The 19,209-nt window shown below is 53.7% G+C and overlaps 1 protein-coding gene across 1 annotated transcript; it reads left to right on the top strand.

The window, feature by feature from the left end:
- The first annotated feature begins 9,743 nt into the window (after positions 1 to 9,743).
- TMEM150B (transmembrane protein 150B) lies at positions 9,744 to 14,421 on the top strand. The gene is made up of 7 exons (XM_080828423.1): positions 9,744 to 9,813; positions 10,197 to 10,256; positions 10,347 to 10,414; positions 10,685 to 10,812; positions 12,172 to 12,355; positions 13,849 to 14,062; positions 14,205 to 14,421. The coding sequence occupies exons 1-6, from the start codon at positions 9,746 to 9,748 to the stop codon at positions 14,040 to 14,042; spliced, it is 702 nt and encodes a 233-aa protein (XP_080684549.1). The 5' UTR covers positions 9,744 to 9,745; the 3' UTR covers positions 14,043 to 14,062; positions 14,205 to 14,421.
- The last annotated feature ends 4,788 nt before the right edge of the window (positions 14,422 to 19,209 follow it).

Below are 19,209 nucleotides of genomic sequence, written 5' to 3'. Positions count from 1 at the left end.
AGAAATGTCAAAAATAAATAAATAAAAATTTAAAAAAAAGTAACGCATAAAAAAATAAATTTAAAAGAATTAAAAGTAAAAAAAAAAGAAAAAAAGAAATGCCATGTCATCCAACAATCCCATTTCTGGATATATAGCCAAAGAGAATGATCACTCCTGCAAAGAGATATCTGCATTTTCGTGTTTATTGCAGCATATTCACAACGCCCAAGACGTGGAAACCACCTGAGTATCTGGCAATGGATTGATGACAAAGAGAAAAAAAAAAGTTGGGTACGTATGTGTGATGGACTCTTATTTCGCTGTGAGGAAGGAGGGAATCCTGCCATTTCAACTCTATGGAAGAAACTGGAGGGCACGCTGCTGAATGAGCTAAGACAGACAGAAAAACAAATACTGTAGGATCCCAAATGCATGTGGAATCTAAAAAGAGTTGAGCCCTTCGAAGCAGAGAGCAGGAAGGTGGTTACCAGGGGTTGGGGAGGGAAGGGGAGAGATTGGACAAAGGGTACAAACTTAGAGTTGTGAGATGAATGAATGACCAGGGTTAACAATACCGTATTGTATACTCGAAGTTTGCTTAGAGGGTAGATCATAAGACACACACAGAGAGGGTAACTGGGAGGTGAGGGATGTGCCAATTAGTTGATTGTGGTGATCATGTCACAGTGTGTACATATATCGAGCCGTTATACTGTATACTTTATTTCTTTTTCTGAGATTTATTTATTTATTTGTCAGAGAGAGAGAGAGAGAGCACAAGCAGGGGAAGAGGCAGGCAGAGGGAGAAGCTGGCTTCCCGCTGAGCAGGGAGCCCGAAGTGGGACTTGATCCCAGGACCCCTGGGATCATAACCTGAGCCAAAGGCAGCCGCTTAACCGACTGAGCCCCTCAGGCGCCCCTACTGTATACTTTATTTTTTTTTTTTTTTTTTTATTTATTTATTTTTTTTTTTATTTTTTATTTTTTTAATTTTTTATTTATTTTCAGCGTAACAGTATTCATTGTTTTTTCACCACACCCAGTGCTCCATGCAATCTGTGCCCTCCCTAATACCCACCACCTGGTTCCCCCACCCTCCCACCCCGCCCCTTCAAAACCCTCAGGTTGTTTTTCAGAGTCCATAGTCTCTCATGGTTCACCTCCCCTTCCAATTTCCCTCAACTCCCTTCTCCTCTCCATCTACCCTTGTCCTCTATATTATTTGATATGCTCCACCCTTACTGTATACTTTAAATATATACAGTTTTTGTTTGTGATTCTACAATTTTTGTTTGTGAATCAAACCCCAATAAAGCTGGGAAAAAATAAGTGCTTGTGGGGGAAGTTGTCTCTCTGTTTCCGTGTATGACTTGTGTAATGACCAAATGTATATAAAAATAGGATAAAATGTAAGTATTATATTCTATATACTAGTTTATAAACACCGAAAGCCACACATATACCTATGCATATGCATATGTACATACATAACTCTGTATCATCGCCATCATGCTCAAAATTCTGCAATGAATTCACACCTTGGTGGTCAGCCTCCGGGATGATCCCCAGGGACCATCTCCCCATGAGAATTCACAACCCTGTGCACGTCCTTACCCTCTGGATAGGGCTGAGCCGGTTCCCTGCGAAGGATAATGCAAACATGATGGCATGTCCAAGGCCAGCTCACCGAGGACATGATGGGTTCCATTCTTGCTATCTCTGGGACCACTCCTCTGGGGGAACTCAGCACCATTCTGAGAGGTCAAGGCCACCTTATGGAGAAGGCCACGTGGCAAGGAACCAAAGGTTTGTGGTAACAGCCATGGAGGAACTGAGGTTTCCTGCCAAGAGTTTGAGTGTCATGTGAGTGAGCCACCTGGAAGGGATCCTCCTGTCTCCAGACTGTGCCCCCATCGACATCTTGATTATAATCTGAAGAGCAGCCCCAAGCCAGAGCCAGACACCTAAGCTGCTCCTGAATTCCGGACCCCCAGAAATGGTGTGAGATGACAAATTCTTATTGTTTTATGCCACTAGAGTTAATTGATAGGCAAGTGGATTAAAATCCAACATCCTGGGCACCTGAGTGGCTCAGTTAGTTAAGCGTCTGCCTTCAGCTCAGGTCACGATCCCAGGATCCTGGGATCGAGTCCCGCATCGAGCTCTCTGCTCAGCAGAGAGTCTGCTTCTTCCTCTCCCTCTGCCCCTCCCCCTGCTCACACTCATTCTCTTGTGCTCTCTCTCTCTCAAATACATAAATAAAATCTTTATTTAAAAAAATTAAACAAGGGGGCCTGGGTCTGGGGATCTAGTCCCGCATGGGGCTCCCAGCTCAGAGAGGAGCCTGCTTCTCCTTCTCCCTCTGCTCCTCCCCACACTCATGCTCTCTCTTTCTGTCTCTCAAATAAATAACTAAAATCTTAAAAAAGGACAGAAAAAAAGAAAAAAGAAGGAAAGAAAAAAAAACTTGTATGTGAATGTTTATCGCAGCATTATTCATAATTAGTCAAAAGGTGAAACAAACCCAAACATCCGCAATTGACAAATGAACAAACAAAACGCAGAAAGGGAATTGTGACACTGGCTACAGCACCGATGAGCCTTGAAAACATTTTGGAAGTGAGATAAGCCAGACACACACATAAATATATTGTGTGATTCCACTAACATGACGTTCCTGGAAGAGCCAGATTTATAGAGACAGAAAGTGGAATGGTTGCTGCCAGGGGCTGAGGGAGGGGAAGTGGGAAGTATTTGTTAATGGGTAAAAAGTTTCTGTTTGAGATGATGAGAAACTTCTGGAGACGGACAGTGGTGATGGTTGCACAACACTGTGAGTGTACTTCACGCCGGTGAACTGAACACTGAAAATTGGTTAAAAGGGCAACATTTACATTATGTGTATTTTACCACGATTAAAAAAAAAAAAACTAGAGAAAATTCATGTTCATGATGAAACACCGAAAGCTTTTTTTTTTTTTTTTTAACCAAAAGCTTTTTATTTGAAATCGGAAACAAGACAGGGAGTCCCCTTACCACTGCATTCAACGGTGTTCTGAAGACATAGTCCCCTGGGTAGTGAGGCAAGAAGGAGAAGGAGAAGAAGAAAAAGGTGTAAGAATTGAAAAGAAAGGGACGCCTGGGTGGCTCAGAGGGTTAAGCCTCTGCCTTCAGCTCAGGTCATTGTCTCAAGGTCCTGGGATCGAGCCCCGCATCAGGCTCTCTGCTCAGCGGGCAGCCTGCCCTCCCCCCTCTGTCTCTGCCTGCCTCTCTGCCTACCTGTGATCTCTGTCAAATAAATAAACAAAATCTTAAAAAAAAAAAAGAATTGAAAAGAAAGGTGGGGTGCCAGGTGGCCCAGTCAGTTAAGTGACTGACAGGAACTCAGGTCATGATCCTGGGGCGGGGGTGGGGGATTGAGCCCAGCATCAGGCTCCTTGCTCAGTGGGGAGTCTGCTCCTCCCTCTCCCTCTACCCCTCCCCACTGCTCCTGTGCTTGCTCATGACTCTCGCTAATAAATAAATAAAAATCTTAAAAAAAAAGAATTGAAAAGAAAGAAACAAAACTGCCATTAATTGCAGATATGATTAGGTACCTAGAAGATCCAAAAACCTCCTGATAAAATATCAGAATTAAGGATGAAATTTAACAAGGAGCTGGATACAAAATCAATATACAAACATCAACTGTATGTCTTTTTACCTGTGCGTTGAAGAGTCCCCAAAACCAGCCATGTTTGGAAATTCACTAGGACTTACAGAGCCCAGTACAGAGTCATATTTGTGGCTAAGCTTTATTGTAGCAAACAGAGGATCATGAGGGGAAAAGTCACAGAGACTAGAGATTCATATGCAGGTTTCCTTGTGGTCTCTCCCTTCGTAAGGACCAACAGAGCTCTCTCCTTCCCCAAACAAAACTTCAGCAAAGGGGCACCTGGATGGCTCAGTTGGTTGGGCATCTGCTTTCAGCTCAGGTCATGATCCCAGGGTCCTGGGATAGAGCCTGGTATTGGACTCCTTGCTCAGCGGGGAGCCTGTTTCTCCCTCTTCCTCTGCCTGAGGCTCCCCTGCTTATTCTCTCTCTCTGTCAAATAAGTTAATGAAATCTTTTTTAAAAATGCAGCAAAATGTGTGATGTTTTTGCCCAAGAGAGCCCATTAGAGACTCAGCACCCAAGGTTTTTATTGCTGACTAATCATTCAGACACTGTCTGCTTAGAAGGCATCAAAATTCCAGACTCCCAGAAGGAAAGCAGGCATTCAGCATCACCACAGCGTTAGCACAAACAATCCAGGCGCTCAGAAGAGTTCAACAGCTGACCCCACAGACACCAGGCCGAGGTAAACCTTGCAAGCATGATAGCTGATTCAGATATGCTGTATTAACCATTTTTTGTACAACAAACTAAGTTCTAAAATTAAAATTAAATCAGTATGGATTACAATAGTTTTTACAAATATCCAGTAAGGGGAAATAGATCGAATGAAAGGTATCCAAAACTTCTTCAAGAAAAATCTGTAAAACATTACTGAGAGATCTTAAAGAAGATCTAAAACAGGGAGATACATACCATGTTCATGGACTGGGAATAAGAAGGGAGATGGTGTGTTGGGAGATTTAAGGAGAATGAAAATATGGGAAAGAACCAAATTTTGGAATCAGACAGATCTGTGCTCTGGCCCCAGCTCTTCCACTCAGTAGCTGAGTGATACTGGGCCTGCGCAGTAGCCAGGGTGGAACTCTCTGGAAGAAAGAACTTCATTAGCCTTGAAGAGCACCTTTGGAGGACAGCCCCAAGGTGCAGTACCGGTAACTACTATTTTGTTTGGATCAAGGTCATGTTCTTTTCTGGCAGCCCCCAATCATGACTAAGCATCACAGGTGGGGGTGGGGGAGGGGGTACTAGGGCCTGGTCATTCCCACCTAATGTGGCTCCTCCAATGGCACTTTTTCTGTTTGTCTTTTTCTTTCTTTCTTTCTTTCTTTCTTTTTTTTTAAGATTTTCTTTATTTGAGAGAGAGGGAGAGTACACACAAGCAGAGGAAGTGAAAGAGGGAGAGAAAGAAGCGGGCTCCCCTGCCGAGCAGGGAGCCAGATGGGGGCTCCATCCCAGGACTCCAGATTCATGACCGGAGCTGAAGGCTTAAGTGACTGAGCCACCCAGGCACCCTAAGATTTTATTCATTTTTAGAGAGAGAGAGAGAGAGAGAGCGCGCGCGCGCGTGAGAGCGCACGCCCGAGTGAGCACACATGCAAGGAGTGGGGGAGGGGTAGAGGGAGAGGAAGATAGAGAGAAGCAGAGTCCCTGCGGAACTCCACCTCCTGACCCTGAGATCGTGACCAGTGCTGAAATCAAGAGTCAGACCCTTAACCTACTGAGCCACCCACGCGTCCTTCTTTTTCCTTTATAACTGAAGTAAAATTCACACACCACAAAATTCACCACTTTAACCATTTTAAGGGGTATATTCCAGAGACATTTAGTACAGTCCCGCTGTTGTGCAACCGCCCATCCTCTATCTGCTCCCAAGACATTTTCACCACCCCAAAAAGAAGGGATTAAGTAATCACTCCCCATCCACCCCTCCCTCCAGCCCCTGGTAACCACCAGTCTACTTTCTGTTTCTACGGATCTGTGACAAGAAATCCTTGCAATACCCCTGCCCCGCTGGCTGGCTGAGATTTCTTGGAGGCTCTTTGTACCCACACCTCCCTCCCCCCTCTTCTTCCACAGGTGGCCCACCCACTTCCTGGCCCAGCCCTGTTCCCTCTCCCCTTTATCTCTCACTGGCATCGCACTCCCCCCAAATCCCTTGTATTGCAAACACCATTGCAACATCTCCAGGACCAGGTAACACAGCAAGACGCCCTGAGCGCCAAGTATCTACTCCATGAAGTGGCACAACTTCTCAGAAGTACGGTGACTCGGGGGACCCCACAGTGTCCGTACCCCCACGGGCTCCCTCCTGACCCTTCACAAGCATGTGACGGGGGCACCGTTAGGATCCTTGCTTTGACAGGTAACAAGACAGAGATCTGCTGCGTGGGCAGCTTCCCCTCTCTGGGAAAAAACGTCCTCACAACGAACCAGACACGGTTTCCTACACGTGGAAGTGAAATATCATGTCACCCGGAGGAAGGCCACGCGCAGCCGCCTCCCCTCGGATGACCCCACCGGCAAGCACATGTTTCCAGAAGGATCTGGAAGAGTCCAGGGGGGGTGCCCCCTCCCCAGAAGCCTGCACAGTGGGAGGGGTCTATTTCCAAATTGAAAGTAGCCCAGAGTACACAAGGATCATGACCTGAGCTGAAGGCACGCACTTAACCCACGGAGCCACCCAGGCGCCCCCCTAAAGGAAAGGTTTTTAAAGGTCCATAGGGAGCAGAAAAGAAAATTCTTAGTGAAGAATGCTTTGTTTCAGGCCAGGCTGCCCTCCGCAGGGGAGTGGAAGGGTCTCTGCGTGGGTTTCCTAGTGCTAACCAGGGCACTCCAGGGGGGCTAAGTGAATGTTACTACCTTTTTGGGGGGGGGTGTGTATGGAGGGGGTGGGGAGGCTGAAGCCGCTCTTAGGTTAGGATTAAGTCCTGTTTTGCTGACCGGGACCCTTCACATAAGCGACTCCATCTTGCGCTTGTAATTTCCTTGTTACCAGCAGGAAGTCCGTGTCCAGGGCGATACCGCGAACTCTCTCTTACAGATTGAAGAAAACGAAGCCCCCGACCCAGGGACCCTGTGGGAAACAGCACAGTGGTCCCCAAAACGCCTACGCCTTCCTCTCCAGGACATGTGACTAGGGCACCTTACGCAGCAAAAACGACTTTGCACATATATTCAATTAAGGATTTTTTTTTAAGATTTTTTTTTTTTTCTTGTTGACACAGAAAGCACAAGCAGGGGGAGCAGCAGGCCCAGGGAGGGGGAGAAGCAGGCTCCCTGCTGAGCAAGGAGTCCGATGCTGGACTCAATCCCAGGACCCTGGGATCATGACCGGAGCTGAAGACAGACGCTTAACCCACTGAGCCACCCGGGTGCCCCTAAATTTGTGTTGCCTTAGGCCATGAAATTTGGGGTACTATACTGAAAGCTCATGCAGGCAACCAGCTCCTAGGTGGCAGAGATGGGATTTGAACTCAAGTCTTGGGATTTGAAAGCTCTGGATCTTGTGGTATCTTCTGGAATGGTGAATCTTCCATTATTCCAGATCCACCCCCTCCAGGGTTGCTGGGCAGTGCCTGGGACTGTAGATGTTTTAGTGTTTATTATTATTGTACTGCCTTCCTGTCTACACACAGTGTCAGTTCCTTTCGGTCTTTTCTGCTCAAGAACCTTCCATGGCTCCCCAGTACCCTCAGGATAATGACCAAGCCCTTTACGACAATGCAGACTCTGGGGCCTGGTTCTTGTCCTAGTAACCCAGCAGACAAAGGCAGCCGACCCCCACGGGCCAGGTTTCGGTGGCCCCCTGGACCACCAGGAAGAAAGCGTTCCTGCAGCCTGCACACCCGCACACTCCCTCCTTCTAAGTATGGCTTGTGACACTTTCCCCGCCTTTCCTCACCACCAGTATACACGGGACACCGTGGCTAGTTAGCCACCATGCCTTGTGCCACCTTCACTATAACACCTGTATTCTGATTTTCGGGTCCAAGAGTGGCTGCCTTCCAGCCTGGAGAGCCACTGCGGGCAGGGGTGAGACCCTGGCCTCCGCTGATGGCTGGCTGTGCCGTGTCTGTCTGCGCCTGCACGGTCTCATCTGCAGTCTTGAGCAAGCTCACAGCATCAAGTCCTCGCTGCTGCGGCCGTGGAAACGCAGGATCACAGGGAGAAAAGGTGGGTTCAGACGCCTGAGTCCCCAAAGACATAGGGTCAGTGGAATTCTCTCCGGCCCGGGGAGGGGCTGAAGTGCTGGCGCGTGTTACAACGTGGATGAGACTCAGCGTGGGTGAAACGTCCAGAATTAACAAATCCACGGAGACAGAAGGCAGTCTGGAGGTGGCCAGGGGCTGGGGACAGGAGCGAACGGAGAGTGCCTACACTTGGTGGGTACAGGGTTTCTTCGGGGGTGAGGAGAAAGGTCTGGAGATAAATAACGTGATAGTTGCAAGACCCTGGCACTGTACCAAATGCCATTGTTCACTTTTGTTTTCTGAATTTTACCACAAATTTAAAAAAAAGGGGTGGGCTGCTGAGGGAGAAGGGAGCTGGAACTTCTAGGTCTGAGGAAGGAGGGCCTGGAGTCTGGACTCCAGGGTCTGAGGGAGGAGGGGCTGGGGGGCCTGGGCTCCCTGGTCTGAGGGAGGAGGGGGCTGGGGGTCTGGACTCCAGGGTCTGAGGGAGGAGGGGGCTGGGGACCTGGACTCCAGGGTCTGAGGGAGGAGGGGCTGGGGGGCCTGGGCTCCCTGGTCTGAGGGAGGAGGGGGCTGGGGGTCTGGACTCCAGGGTCTGAGGGAGGAGGGGGCTGGGGACCTGGACTCCAGGGTCTGAGGGAGGAGGGGCTGGGGGGCCTGGGCTCCCTGGTCTGAGGGAGGAGGGGGCTCGGGGTCTGGACTCCCGGGTCTGAGGGGAGGAGGGGCTGGGGACTGGACCCCTGAGTCTGAGGGAGGAGGGCCTGGGGGCCTGGACTCCAGGGTCTGAGGGAGGAGGGGCTGGGGGCCTGGGCTCCCGGGTCCAGGGGAGGAGGCTGGGGCCCAAATGTCTGATCACCAAGAGGGGAGGAAACCGGCAAGATGAGGGTTGCTATGTGACATACAGAAAAATATGATCAGGCAGAGGAAGCAATTGCTTTTGGCGGAAGCTTCATCGGATGGCGATTTCGACACCAAGGCCTCCCTTCCCACCCTGAGCCGGCCCGCTGGGGAATTCCAGGAGCTGGCCCAGAGGAAGGGAGAGGGAAGGCAAGTGAGGGGAGGAGGCAGGGTCACCGCAGCTCCATCCCCAACAGCCTAAGGACACAAACTGCACCCAGGAAGGAGTCTGACCTGTGGGCCTGGATTCTGGGGCCCCAGAGAAGGTAAGAGCTAGGAGGCTGGACCCCAGGGGCTAGAACCAAATGCAGGAATTCTAGAAGGGAGTGGGGGCCTGGACTTCTGGGTCCCCAAGGGAGGAAGGGTGGAGAGAGCTAGAGGCTCAGATTCTGGGTCCTGGGGAGGACACGGGCTGGGCACTTGGACATTGAACTTTTAAAGCTGAAGGAAGGAAGTTGGGGGCCCCTTGAAGCTAAGTAAGGTGCTGCCTGCTAGGTTCTGAGAGGGGAAGTGGCGGTGCAGGGTTAGGTCCGAAACACAGTGGCGGGTCGGACGGCTGGGAGGTCAGACAGCTCCGCAGCTTGGACTTTGGCTCTGCCACGACACCGCCCAAGCCCTACCCCACGTCCCCGCTCCTTTTCCAACCTCTCCCACAGCCCCGGGCCCAGGACCGGGAGAGCGAGAAGAAAGTTCGGACAGGTGAGCGTTCTGGGGAAGCCCGGAGGCTGGCTGGGAGAGGCTCGGAAGCTGGGCTGAGGGAGGCCAGTCTGATAAAACTGGGAGGTCAGGATGGGAAGACAGCTGCTACAGGATGGAGAGCGCGGCGGGCAGAGAGCTGGTCTCAGCAGACCAGAGCCTCATCCATTGTTTCTGCCCTGGGAGCCAACGGGGGCCTCAGAGCCAGAGGGGCTCCGAGCTGGGAGGCCACCTTCAGATGCACCTGGACCCACAGGGCAGATTCCTCACCTGAGAGAGAGAGAGAGAGAAAGGTCCCTCTCCTTCCCCTGCAGAGCCGGGCATGTGGGGTTACCTGTCTGTGCTGCCCGCTCTCCTGGCCTTTTCCGCTATCACTGGAGTCTGGAGCATGTGAGTGTTAGAAGCAGGAGAACCCTGGGTCTGATGGAGGAGGGACTGGGGTTCTGGACTCCTGGGTCTGATGGAAGAGGGGCTGGGGGCCTGGAATCCTGGGTCTGAGTGGGGAGGGGCTGGGGGCCTGGACTTCTGGGTCTGATGGAGGACGGACTGGGGTTCTGGACTCCTGGGTCTGATGGAGGAGGGGCTGGGGGCCTGGACTCCTGGGTCTGAGTGAGGAGGGGCTGGGGGCCTGGACTTCTGGGTGTGAGGGAGGAGGGGGCTGGGGGTCTGGACTCCTGGGTCTGAAGTGGGGGGAGTTAGAAGTCCTTGTTTCTGTGGGTAACAAAAGGAAAAGCTGTCGTTAAAAACCACTTTGATGTCTCCCTGTACTTCAGTTTTGCCCTTGCCGTGACCAACAGGTCTGTGAACCTCACGGAAGGTTTCCCCTATATCAGGTAGTTACGGTGCTGGCGGGGCGGGGGCTTCCGAGGGAGAAGAGGTGCCTGGCTCCGAGGAGCCACAGGATGATCCTTCCTTTTCCCCAGCCTCTGTGGGTCTTACCCGCCGCAGAGCTGCATCTTCAGCCAGCTGCTCAACATGGGAGCCGCTATGGGTAAATATCCTCAGCCCTTCCCGCTCAGGGGAGAACCCCACCCCCACCTTCACCGCTCCCCCACCCCTACCTTCACCCCTACCCCCACCCCCACTCCCACCCCCACCCCAGCCAAGGGGGCCCCGCCCCGGGCCCGGCCCCAGGGGTCCAAGCCCCCACCCCTCCCCCAGATGTGGGAGTTAGGCCCCCACCCCTAGACGCCCAGTCTCTCCGCACCCCCTCCCCAGGAGTCCGGGCCCGGCTTGCCCGCCCACTTCCCTCTCCTCCCAGCCGCCTGGATCTGCATTATCCGTTACCACCAGCTCCGGGACTGGGGAGTGGGAAAATGGTTTAACCGGCTGATCCTGTGGACGGGGCTCCTGTGTGCCCTGGGCACCTCCGTGGTGGGCAACTTCCAGGTGAGAAGGCATCGGCTCGTGGAGCGCAGTCAGGCAGGCCGCCGGGCCCGAGTCCGGGACTACAGCTCCCAGCAGCCCCCGGGGCCTCTGGCTTCTCATTGTGGGGGCTCGTCCGCGCACGGCCTTCTGGGACTTGTATTTCTCTTGCGGTCCTTGGGCCGGGGAGGGAGGTGAGCTCCTCTGCGGTCTGAACGGAGGCCCCCGTGGGAGGCCTTGGTGTAATTATTCACGGAACCCCAGAAGACTGGGGCAATTTACTGCCGTCCCTTACCCCTTTGCCCTTTTAATAATGAAATTACTCAGAGCTGCTCATTCTCGCCTCTTAGATGGAGCGTTCTCTCCGTGCGGGGCGCTAGGCTTTACCCTGTGTAGGTTTTCCTCCATCTCAGTAACAGCCCTAGACAGACCCTTTCGGTCAAATCCGACAGAGGGTTTTCAATTTTTTGTTTTTGTATTAATCAGCTGGTTCGTGGTGGTCAGAAATGAACCCAGATTCAGACTCTAGAACTCGCATTGCTCACCTTGAGGTTCAGTAGGTATTTGTAGAACAAAAGAAGGGACAATGATTGGAGAGAGTCTGTTGACAATTGTATATTGATATTTAATTTTTCCGTGGCATCTCTGACTCCTAACCTCTCCTGATGAAAGTACCATGGGATAAGAGGCTGCCTTCCACTCGCTAAGAAAAATTCCCCATCACCCATCACCCATTGTTTATTCCTGGGCTCCTCAACTTTAACCTCTTAAAAAAATTTTTTTAAAGATTTTTATCTTTTTGAGAGCGAGATCATGAGCAAGGGCGGGGGGGGGGGGTAGAAGGAGAAGCAGACTCCCTGCTGAGCAGGGAGCCTGATGCAGGACTTCATCCCAGGACCCTGAGACCATGATCTCAGCCGAAGGCAGACGGTCAACCAACCGACTGAGTCACCCAGGCGCCCCTCTTCTTAAAATTACTATATTGCGCCCGTAAGGAGCCTTCTAAAGACATTTCCCGCTGGTCATCACTTCTCCTCATTTAACTTTTAATATTTAGAAAGTATTAAATGACACACACTATGTATCTGCAAGCCACAAACCATTGCAATCTTTAAGAACTTCCAAAACCAATTTTTCAGCCCCTGGGTGGCAACATCAGCCCTCCGCCACCTCAGCTGAGAATGAGAGATTTTATTGCACTAATATTTCCTGAGCGCCTACAATGTGCCAGGCCCCGTATTCCGGAGTGAGGCCGCAGGAGTGAGCACAGTCTGCTGGGCGGGTCAAGGACCCCCCTCCAATCACAGCCCTCATGTCCCTGCCCCCCACCCCCAACCTGTGTGTATCTACCTTCCTCTCAATTCTTGTCCCTTTTCTTCCCAGCAAAAGAACCAGCTGCGTGTGCACCTGGTCGGGGCCTTCTTCGCCTTATTCATGGGCAACTCCTACTTTTGGCTGCAGCTTACTCTCGTCTGGTGGATGAGGAGACTGCCCCAGCCGGGGGCCCCCTGGATCGGGCCACTCCGTCTGGGCCTCTGCAGCCTCTGCACCATCCTCTTGGTGACCAGTATCCTTCCTGGGGCCGGCGGCAGGGGTTGGGGGGACGGTCCTCCACTGGGCTGGTTCGGCTCCATGCATCTGTTCTCGGCCTCAGTCTTCCAGGGATGAGAGCATCCTGGGAAGTGTCAGCCTTGGGGTCGGGCACCCTGGGCTGAATTCCACCTCCCCTGCATGCTAGTCGGGTGTTGGTGGGGGAGGGATTCCACGGGCTGGACTCAGTGTCTCAGCTCCTGCAGCTCTCCAGTGTGGCTGATAACACGGCTGCCCCCGAACAGGAAGGAACGAAGGGAGTAATGCACGTGAGGTGCTTAGCTCGGTGACCAGTGCAGTGAGCCGCCAAAAAAGACCGGGAGGATGGCAAGCCAGCGGCGGCAGCCTGTTTGGGGTACCTGCCCTGCGCCGGGCATCATGTTGAAGACTGGAAACTGAGGTTGGGAGAGGGGGAGTCTCTTGGCCAAGACGTGTTGCGGAGTCCGGCGGTGGCGCCGGTGGTGGATGGCAGGGAGGCAGCTTGTGCAGGCTCTGGAGAACAATCCGCATCTCCTCCCCGCTCCTTGTTTGGTTCTGTCCTGTTAGCAGCTCCCGCTGGCCTTGGTGGGAGTGTTCATAGCCCAGAAACTGGCCGAGGCAGCAAATCAGGGTCGGTTGTTAACCATTCACCAGCATGCCTGGCACTGGCTGAAGATTCTACCCAACCCAGTTCTGAGTCACGGGAGCCCAGATGCTCTTTGCCAACCTAGCGTGCCTCTGGGTGACTCAAATCACTGTGCTTCAGTTTCCGTATCTGTCAAACGGAGTTGTTTTGATTGTAATAATGGTTGTTACTGGCAAAGTGCCCTGAGAGAGGAGGGGCTACAAACATAGCATTAAGGACTCATCTCCTCCTTGGGGAGAATGGAGGGGAGGCCAAAAGGCCGCTGGTGCTCAGAAGGGCCTACCGGGAGACCGGTTTCTTCCTGGGGGCAATAGGGAGCCATGGGAAGCTTATGAGTGGGGGAGGAACAAAGCCAACTCTGGGGGTAACCCCCTTGTGTGGGTGCTCTCACCTCTCCTTTGCTCTAGGATTCATGGGATCGGGGTGATGTCACCTTATGGACTGCCTAAAAATCCCTGGATGAATGAAATAGTGTCTGATCTAGGAAGGAGTGGGAGCTGGCTCGGCCGAGAAGCAGGAAGGCTTTCGCAGGGAGGGATCTCAGAAAGCCGAGAGCCTCTCTGCTAGTTTGAGCTTGGAGTGAGTGTGGGCTCGCAGGTGAAAAGGTTTTCAGGGGGCACCCGGAGGGCGAGTCTGAGCAGGACGAGAACGTGTGGGAAACAGTCTTAGCCAGGGAGGAGGGCATCCGCGCTAACGTGTCTGGGAGCCGCAGAGGTGGGTGGCCTGCCAGACGCTATTCTGGCCAGGGCGGGGCAGCTGCGTCGGGAGAGGGGGCCTGGCCCGGGTGACCCGGCTGGGCTCCTGGATCCTTCCTGCTGCGCGTGGCCCTTGACCTTGCTGTAAAGTGATGATCCTCCACTTCTGGCCGCTGCGCTCGGCCTCTGCCGCCTGCGAGTGGGCCATCGCCATGCTGCTGTTCGCGCTCTTTGGCCTGTTTGCTGTGGACTTTTCCTGCCTGGACGGCTGCACCCTGCATCTCCAGCCGGGCCACCTCAGCTCCCCGCCGGCCTCCCCCACCTCCCTGCAGATTCACCTGTGAACAGCAGGCCGGGTGATGAGGTCTGGGCCCCCTCCCTCCATGCTGCCATCAGGGCCACCCAGGAAGCGAGAGGCCAAGGCCAGCCAGCCATCCCTGCTCAAGGCTATTTATTATTATTATTATTGATTTTTTTTTTTTTTTTTTTGCCGCCGGCGGAATCAGAGACACGGACGCAGGCAGGGTCACGCGAAACCAGAATTCCTTCCGGAGAGCAAATCCGTACAGAAGGTTGTGAGGGAAGGGGGAGAACCGGGGAAGGGGGGGCCTGGGAAGGAGGAGTTGGGGACACAAGGACAGAAAGCCTTCTCTGTCCGGATCTGCTAAGCCACCCCAACCAGCCCCCGTCCCTCCCCCACCCCACCCCGCAGAGAGATTGATCAATAAATAAAATAATAAATTAATCAATAAATAAAATAGAAACAGCTCCCCCGCCCTCAGTCCCCCCTAGAACCACCCCCCATTGGGCACGGCCCCCTGAGCCCCATCCCTGCAGGGCAAGGCCGGGTTTGTTGTGTCTCTCCCCTCCCTACATACTCCATGGGCCCTATTTACAGATTCACAGTTGGGGGACAGGGAAGGGGGGTGGAGGGGGCTCCCCTCCTTCCCCGGCCCCCTGGGGTCAGGGCAGAGGGGTCCCATTGGTGGCCAGGAGCTTCTTGTCCTTAGCAGGGCCTCGGCGGGGAGAGCTGGTCAGCTCTGGGTCTGGGCGGCCGGCTTGGGGCTGTAGGCTTCTCGGTGGGGTGCCAGCAGGCCGAGTCTGGGCCCCATTCTTCTCATCTGTGGAGGAGGAAGCAGGGCGGTGTCAGGAACCTCGAGGCTGCCGAACCCCAAGGAACACGTTCCAGCAACATCGTGGTGAGGCCAAGGGCCTCCTTCACGGGGCTGGAAGCCTTGGGGGTGGCTGCCAGGAGGACACCCATGTGCAACCAGACCCGGCAACGTCACGGACAGCAGGTCATACATCCTGGGCCCCTCCAACCCTCATGGCTTTGGAAAGCAGGCCAAGTTAGTCCCAGTGAGACCCAGAGGCCCGACTCCAGGGGCATTGTCACAGACTCTGGCTATGACATTATTCGCTAAGGGACAGCTTGTCACAGCAGCAGATCACATTCAAAGGTCTCCTTCTGCTACCCTGGTTATTAGGGGAATGCTCCTTAGCAACAGGGCACAGGGGAGCCTTACAGGGGGTTGTTTGGGGGATCTGAACAAACCCGGAGGGCTGCTTGCCCTTCTCCAGAACACTGTTGCAGAACCTTCGTTAGCAGGAAGTTCCACATCCCCACACAGAGACCAGGCACCCTCTGGGGGTCCCTGGAGGTGCCCTCCCTGGCCACAAGGGCTTCTCAGGTCGGGATGGCCCATGCCCTGGACGGAGCTCAGGCCCCAGCCTCTCTGAGAATCTGTGATCCTCGCCCATGGACCAAAGCCCTGGGGCCCTTGCTCGGCAGGTCGCCCCTCTGTCCCACAGGATAAAGGAGGGCCACATGGCTTCGGACCCCTGCCTCCCACCTGCCAGGGCCTGCACGGAGGGCTGGTCATGAGTGCTCAGCAGCTGTGCCTGGATGGTCTCCACCACTCGCTTGAACCGACGGCTGGGACCTGGAGGGAATACGGAGATGGGCTGACCTGGGGACAGAGACAGAAAAGGCCCTCCCACCCTGTGGAAACCAGCAAAGAACTCGCCTCCTCTTGGGCTCAATTTCCTGCCCTGTGTTGGGACTAGGTATAAACCCGCGATTTGCAAATGGGACTAAGAAAGATTGCAGTTAATTATTTATCTCTTATTGGAGTTAACTATTTATCTTGTTAGTTTCTAGCTAAGACCACGAAGAGCCAGAAATATAAGAAAAATAAACAGGAAGTTAAAAAAACTCTTAAAATCAAGGAAGTCCTGCATATTAGCCTTTAAAGGGAAGGGGAAAAAATGCAACTTATTTCATCTTAGGGGTAACATTGTGGCAGGCTGGTCACGGTGACATTTAAGACTGCTAACGAGGGTAGCAGACAGAAGTGTCTCTTGTTATTCGGACTCGCTATCATGCCTCAGGAACCAAGCTGGACTGGCAGCAGGACATTTCTGTGGCTCCCGTCTCTGGTGCCAACTCCTGATTGGTCATGGCTGCCTGTCGTTTCTGAGGCTGCCGCTGAGCCCAGCAGGCAGAAGTGCCGTGATTACCTGGTGATGTCTGCTCTGGGTGCGGGAATGACACTGGATGGCACAGAGCCCCGTCCGCCCTTCGGCTGTACAGTCAGCTCTGTACTTCAAGGTCAGCAGGGCTAGGTTGAGCCCAGCTTCGTCAGTTTGCGGTGGGACTGTGTCAAGTCAATTTGCCTCAACCGGACTCTGTTTTCTCTTCTGTAAAGTGGGTGAGCACTAATACCTCAAAGGCCGCTGGGAAGCTTCAATGTAACAATGCACGTAAAGCACGTGAAACATCATAAATGTCCATGAAGAGGCACCTGGGAGGCTCAGTCTACTAAGTGTCTACTAAGTCTACTTTGGCTCAGGTCATGATCCCAGGGTCCTGAGATCAAGCCCCGCATTGGGCTTTTGCTCAGTGGGGAGTCTGCTTCTCCCTTTGCTCCTCCCCCTGACTTGTGACCTGTTTTTCTTCCAAATAAATAAATAAAATCTTAAAAAAAAAAATATCCATGAAATGTCAATGAGAGAAGGGGGAAGGACAGAATGCAGGGGTCTGAATGAGGAGGGGGCTCATAGGGTCAGCGCTAGCTGAGCACCATCTCCTCCTGCTGCCCTCTGGGGCCACTCTCCCAGCTTAGCTGTCTTGAGCATCCCACACACCAGAGTGGAGGCAGTCTCTCGCCGAGGGAAGCTTACCGGAGATGAGCGTAAAGGTGACCGAGTAGATGCCACCACCGCCACTGCCATCCCGTCGCGGGGAAGGCTCTGGGCCCTCTGAGGAGCTGATGTCCACCTGGAATCGGACGGGCTTCTGGAAGACGGATGGGCCGCCACTGGCCTTGTACTCGGCCCTGAAGCTGGTCTGTGACAGCACACTGTGACTCAGGCTGGGGATCTGAGACAGGCAGGGGACAAAAGGAGGGGGTGATTCCAGTGACCTGATTCCAGGGACTGGATAGCCAACCCCACAAAGACCTCTGCCCAAGGAACTACAAGTTCCACCAGCCACTAGGGGGAAAGAATAACAGGAAAGCCATTAGGAGCATCCATTGCCTGCTGGGACTTGTAGTTTTCTTGTCCCACTATAAACGACATCAGAGGAATGGCTGGTAACAGGGCCTCTCACATCTAGGCGTCAGCCTCAGGCTCCAGAATTACATGACACAAACTTCTCTGCCTCCGTGAGCATTGCCACATCTGTGTCAGAACCTGTAAGTCCCACTAGCTCCTAGAGCAAAAACCCAGAGGTCCCCGGGGAAAAAGCTATTCTGTCTGCTAATCTGACCTGGTGTTCAGGGAATGGCAACTCACTAATACGCTAGGGAGGTGTCCTTTGCACTGCCTCCAGGCCCCAGGGTCCAGTAAACCTCTCCACCTCCCAGCCCCTACAGTGACCCAACCCAACTCTGAACAGAAAACTACAGATCCCATGAGCCTCAGGAGGAAGTCGGGCCAGAGCGGAGGCAGCGGACTCCAGGGGCTGCTGGGATTTGTAGTCCTGTGCTGGACAAGTCACATTGGAGACCCAGGCCCCTCACCGACAGGAAGGCATGGACGATGTCCGCTTTGATGCTGCTGAGAGGTTTGTCCTTCAGCACAAGGAATATTTGTTCTTCTTTGTCCAAGGAGATGAAGTTCCCAAACCAGGAGCGTTTTGCCAACCTGAGTGAAAGGGGAGGGTTGCAGATGGGTCAAGAGGAGGCTCAGGGAATAAATCCCTCCCTCCAACCTCTGGCTTCCCTTCCCTGTCAGACTCACTCTGGAGAGGACTCTGGCGTCAAACTGGACATCTCCTCGGCAGTGGGGACTGGCGTGCGGTGAGGGAGGGGAGAGTATGGTTAACACTTGCCCATCACCCTGGGTCCAGCACGCGGGCCAGCAGTGCCCTCCAACTAGAGGTTCCAGATCCCAGTGCCCATTCACCTCCCAGTAGCTAAAGCCCACAGGGCATGCTACCTGGTGGTCCTGCTGGGGAGGCCAGCCCACCCCAGGTAGACCACGCCCTCCGAGGGCGGAACTTGCTCACCATGAGCCAATGGGAAGACAAGCCAAAGCACCGAATGGAGGTGCCCTTCAGAGAGGCCCCTCCTTCCTCCAGCCCTGGAAGCCACACCCCCTGTCCCCAACACCTGAATTTCTACTCCCAGCCCCATCTTCTCACACGACACGGGAATCTAGGCCCCCAGCCCTTGCACCCTGGGGGACCCCGTACCCTGCATCTTGCGCCGGTGAAAGCGAGGGGAACCCAGGAAGCTGTTGCGGATGGAGTTGAGACGACTCCTCCAGGCGGCTCCCCCGACGCCACCGCCGGGGCTTGGGGGTGGCGTTGTTCCTGGCGTCCCAGTGGGGCTGGCCCGGGGCGTGTGCAGGGGCGAATGCAAGGGCGTGCCCCCAGAGGAGCGCGGGGAGCCTGGGGGGCCAGGCAGGGGTGTGGAGCGGGCACTGGGGGGCGGCGGCTGCTCCCCGGCACCCCCTCCCCTGGGGCCGCGAGAAGGCAGCGTCTGCGTTTTGGAAGTCGGAGAGCCCCCGCCCCGAGCCTCATCTCCGGCCCCGGGCTCCGGTGAGAAGGAAAAGACAGGACTCTGTGGAAGAGGGGAGCTGGGTGAGATGGCGGACTACAACTCCCAGGAGCCTTTAGGAACCCCTTGGGTCCATACTCACAGAGATGGGTCCCGATGCATGCTGGAACTTGTAGTCCAATTATTACCTGCCCATTCCCCCCCCCCCCCCCTTCTATCATGCTCACTGCTGTAGCACAGTGACTGGTACACAGTAGGCGCTCAATTAGCTTTTGTTAAGCGCATAAAGGAACCCTTGAAACACGAAAAACCCAATCCTATAGGAGGTGGAAATGCGCAATGCACTAAAACGGGATTGGGGGCCCTTTAGGGACAGAGAGGCAATGCCTCAAGACTTCGTGGGAATTGTAGTTTCCGGTCCAGTGTTCACCCCTTTACCCCTTCTTCATGAATCGGGGCTTACCCGTGGGCTGCTGAGAGGGCTGGAGGACAGACCGGTGGAGGC

This window comes from Martes martes (assembly GCF_963455335.1).
Source record: "Martes martes genome assembly, chromosome: 17".
Lineage (NCBI taxonomy): Eukaryota > Metazoa > Chordata > Mammalia > Carnivora > Mustelidae > Martes > Martes martes.
The sequence above is the reverse complement of the archived record's forward strand: the minus strand, read 5'-3'. Positions and strand labels throughout refer to the sequence as shown.

What these genes read in the sequence shown, in the direction of transcription:
- TMEM150B (XM_080828423.1), top strand. Translation starts at nt 9,746, where the DNA reads ATGTGGGGTTACCTGTCTGTGCTGCCCGCTCTCCTGGCCTTTTCCGCT. An exon ending in ATCACTGGAGTCTGGAGCAT is followed by an intron (nt 9,814 to 10,196) that starts GTGAGTGTTAGA and finishes CCTGTACTTCAG; the next exon opens with TTTTGCCCTTGCCGTGACCA. An exon ending in CACCATCCTCTTGGTGACCA is followed by an intron (nt 12,356 to 13,848) that starts GTATCCTTCCTG and finishes CTTGCTGTAAAG; the next exon opens with TGATGATCCTCCACTTCTGG.